General features: G+C 30.6%; 1 protein-coding gene across 1 annotated transcript; it reads right to left on the minus strand.

Moving 5' to 3' along the window:
* Positions 1-2,023: 2,023 nt before the first annotated feature.
* LOC119666126 lies at positions 2,024-2,710 on the minus strand. The gene has a single exon (XM_038075408.1). It carries the CDS (start codon positions 2,708-2,710, stop codon positions 2,024-2,026), a length of 687 nt encoding a protein of 228 aa, XP_037931336.1.
* Between the last annotated feature and the right edge of the window lie 1,587 nt (positions 2,711-4,297).

Raw genomic sequence — 4,297 nt, forward strand, 5'->3', positions numbered from 1 at the left:
CTTAAATTTTATGTCAGTAATGAAGGTGGACAAGGTCATTTGGCTAATGATGAAAGGGTTTTTACAAAAAATATTGTTTACACTGAAGTTTTGAGAACTTCGTGATATAAAATATAGAATTATTATTATGCATTATTATCATTTTAGATTTCATTCAGTTTGAATGTTTTTCAATATTTAATTTTTTCATTCGTTCATTTGCCAATTTCATTTCTTTGTTTCTTGCCTTCACTGCATACCGCGATTTGATTTCGTGATGGCAGAGTATAGGAATTTGTTTGATAATTAACACGGGAGCGAGATGTTGTGCAAAGTCGCATTGTCGAAATTATGGATTCAATAAAGAATAAACGCGATTAATTGAAAATCGAAGGATTTTTTTTTGTTTTTTTTTTTTTAATTATTTTATTATTTAAGGTATTAAAGAAAATTGAAGGATGAACGCAATAAATTGCGTCAGAATTTCGAATTTCTTTAGAAGAAGGTGCTGTTCTACAAAATTGCTGATTCCTATACTGATAACTTTCCGATATCACCTGAAGAACAAATGTACGGAGCAGATGTTAAGATAATTTATTTGTTGAAAAGATTTCAAAATGGAGCATCAGTTCGAAATTTTATCGGTATTTCATTCAAACAATTCATCATATTTCATATTTTATACTAATTATTTTCTTTTTTCGCAGGTGCATATGTGGTCACATATGACGACAAATTTAAATTAAACGATTTGATTGGATTGATAATACAAGGAAGAATTAAGCCAAAACCAGAAACACAACAAATAATTTTGCACGAGATGAAATTATAAATTTTAATTTATTTTTTAAATTGTTTTCTACAACTTTCTTTAGATTTTGTTCATATTTTAATCAAATTCATCAATAAAATTTAAATACTATTAAAATAAACAAATTGTATTTTCTATTGGTCGAATTTCGACCACTGGCGACCCTAGTTTTTATTATTTCGTGATGTAACTGTGATGGTTTTATAAGCGCTGGGTTCAGTTCTCCATGATTAATGTCCATCAAAAGTTCAATAACCTCAGATTGAATGTGAGAACATTCTTCTATCATATCTGATAACTGTTTTGCTACCATGAAAAAGTTTATAGATTCCCTATAGACCAGATAGGTTTCGTTCAAGGCAGTGTTAATGGATTCAACTCGTTTATGAATTTCATTGTATTGTAGCTGAATTTCTTCAAATGTGCGCATTAATATATTTACTGTTGTTTCTACTACCGATGTTTGTCTTTCAGTCATCTGTTTTGAGTTGTGTTGATTCTCTAGTAGATTATTTATATCTTCTTCCAGCGCCTTTCGGTCATCTTCATCCATCATTCCGAATAGAAGGTGATAAAATGAACCAATAAATGCCAATGGTGCACTCTTTCTTCTTTCTTTCACCGACCATATAAATAATTTATTACCATCGTTTATGGCTGATAATTTTCTAGACGTTGTATTCAATATATTCTTACATTGGTCAGCAAAATTTTGTAATTTGGGACAAATTTTATTAGCTTTGTTAAGTACATCCTCTGCGTTCTTAACCATATTAAAGTATGGTTGCATATCATAATACGTTATTAAATTCCAAGTTGATATTTCTGAGCTAACTTCTCCCATCATGTGCAAATATAACGTTGTTTTATTATTTAGTTCATGTACTGACGCAATTGATGATTTTACTGCTGCTTTCACTGTTGGTAAGACACATAACATTAGAAAATACAAGGTGGTCCATGCTAATTTTGAAGTTTTTAATTTTACATTTGATTTTATGTTTAAATTGCAATGAGCTTCTTCTGCATTCGCTTGCTGTTGGTCATAGATCGTGTCAGAATCCATCAAAATGCAAAGTTTATGAATTGGTCTTTTCAATTTTCCATTTTTTGTTTTAAGCTCTACAACTCGTACATTTCCATCTTTGCCTTTATATACTTCTGTTATTTTTCCTAGTGGCCAACTAGTAGGTGTGGTATTTTCATCTTTAATGATTACTACTTGTCCCTCTGTTAAATTTGTTTTTTTCTAAACCAGTTGTTTCGTTTTTGAAGAGAAGGGACATATTCCTTCTTCCATTTTTTCCAAAAATCTGTTTTAATTTTTTGTAAAAGTTTCCAACGGTCTACTAAACTTATATTATTTTTAACTTCAGCTTCTGGTTCATCTAATATTGAACGACCTATTAAAAAATGTCCAGGTGTAAGAACATCAATGCTGTCAATTTCGCTACTTATATAGCAGAGCGGTCGAGAATTGAGTACTGCTTCAATTTGATTCAGAAGTGTAGTCATCTCTTCAAATGTTAATTTTGTTTCACCTATTACACGCTTCAAATGATACTTTGTTGATTTTACAGCAGCTTCCCATATACCGCCGAAATGCGGACTTGCCGGTGGAATAAAATGCCATTCAATTTTTTCTGCTGCAAGAATTGGTACCATCGAAGTATTATTTTTGATCGCATTTCCAAACTCTTTATCTAATTTTTTTAATGCGCCAATAAAATTAGTGCCATTATCTGAATACAAATGTGCACTCTTTCCGCGTCTTGAAAAAAATCTTTTTAGTGCAGCTACAAATGCTTCTGATGATAAATCGCTTACTGCTTCTAAATGAATTGCTTTTGAGGACATGCATACAAATACTGCGATGTATCCTTTAAACGATTTTTGACCTCGACCTTTAGAACACCTCATATTTATGGGTCCTGCGTAATCGATACCCGTGTGTTCGAATGGGTGAGATATATTTATTCTGTAACTAGGTATATACCCCATTATTTGTTTAGCAAAATTTTGATTGAATCGAATGCATCTTGTACACCTTTGGCATATCTTTTTTATGGTTTTCCTCATCCCTAATATCCAAAAATGACGTTTTAAATGAGCTTCCATCAAGGACTGCCCACCATGTAGTGTTGATTGATGTGTTTGATATATAATTAATTCAGAATGTCGATCTTTAGCGAGAATTATTGGATGTGTTTGATTACATGTAATGTTGGCGTTTTGTAGTCTTCCTCCTACCCTTAATATTCCGTTTTTATCTATAAATGGTCGTAATTGAATTAGTTTGCTATTTACATTTCTTTCTTATTTCTTTCTTTATTTCTTTTGTTGAATATTTCGGAAGAAAAATGTGTAAGCTGGTGCAGACGCAATATTTTATTTCTTGCTTTATCTAGTTCTTCTTTCGATAAATAATTCGAATTTTTTGACTTATTTTTTAAACAATTAATAAATCGTAAAACATATGCTACCGTTCTTTCTAGTTTCGATATTTTTGATATTTTCTATATTAAATCGTTAAATATATTATTATCTGAAATTAAAGTCGTGATAACTGTTGACATTCCATTTAATTTTTCATCATTTTGCCATTCTTCCATTGGTTTTACTAACCATGCAGGCCCGTGCCACCATAGCATGTAATCTTTTAATTTGTTTGCGCAAATCCCTTTAGATGCTACATCAGCTGGATTATCTTTTGTTATGACGCCATTCAGTTGCTGGAATTAAATTTTTAATATCTGTTGCTCGAGTTCTTACAAATTTTTCTTTGTTTCTCGGTTCTTTTAGCCACCATAACGTGATTGCAGAATCGCACCAACAATAAGTTTTTGAATTTGTATTTAAAATTTTAATTATTTTATTCATTAGTTTTGCTAATAAATGTGCTCCACATAGTTCTAGCTTGGGAATAGTTTTCTTGTTTTTTATTGGTGCAACTTTGCATTTTGCAGCCAAAAGGTTTACATTTGAACCGATTTTGATGTATATTGCAGCTGCATAAGCTGCTTCAGATGCATCCGAGAATCCATGTAACTCCCAATTTTTTAAACTCGAGACTCCCATCCATCTTGGAATTCGAATTTGTTCCACTGTTTGTATATTTTTATTATATTTTTCAAATTCTTCCCGAATTTGTTCGTTTAAGTTTTCATCCCAATCATAATTTAATTGCCAAAGTTTTTGAATAAATAATTTTGCGATAATTGTTATTGGTGTTAACCAACCTAATGGGTCAAAAATTTTTGTATATGTTGACAATACCATTCTTTTAGTTATTGTCTCATTTGACAATATATTTATTGAAAATTGGAATTCATCCTTTATTGGGTTCCATTTCAATCCTAATGTTTTTATTAAATTATCTTCCTCTATGTATAATATTTTGTTTTCAGCTTCAATAGGAAGATTTTTCAAGATTGATTGATTATTGGACATCCATTTCCGTAATTTAAATTCAGCACTGTTTAAACATTTAAAAATTGTATTGATTTT

Source organism: Teleopsis dalmanni, chromosome 1, assembly GCF_002237135.1.
Source record: "Teleopsis dalmanni isolate 2A chromosome 1, ASM223713v2, whole genome shotgun sequence".
Taxonomy (NCBI): Eukaryota; Metazoa; Arthropoda; class Insecta; order Diptera; family Diopsidae; genus Teleopsis; species Teleopsis dalmanni.

Coding starts and splice junctions, on each gene's coding strand:
- LOC119666126 (XM_038075408.1), bottom strand. CDS start 2,710: ATGAGGTGTTCTAAAGGTCGAGGTCAAAAATCGTTTAAAGGATACATC.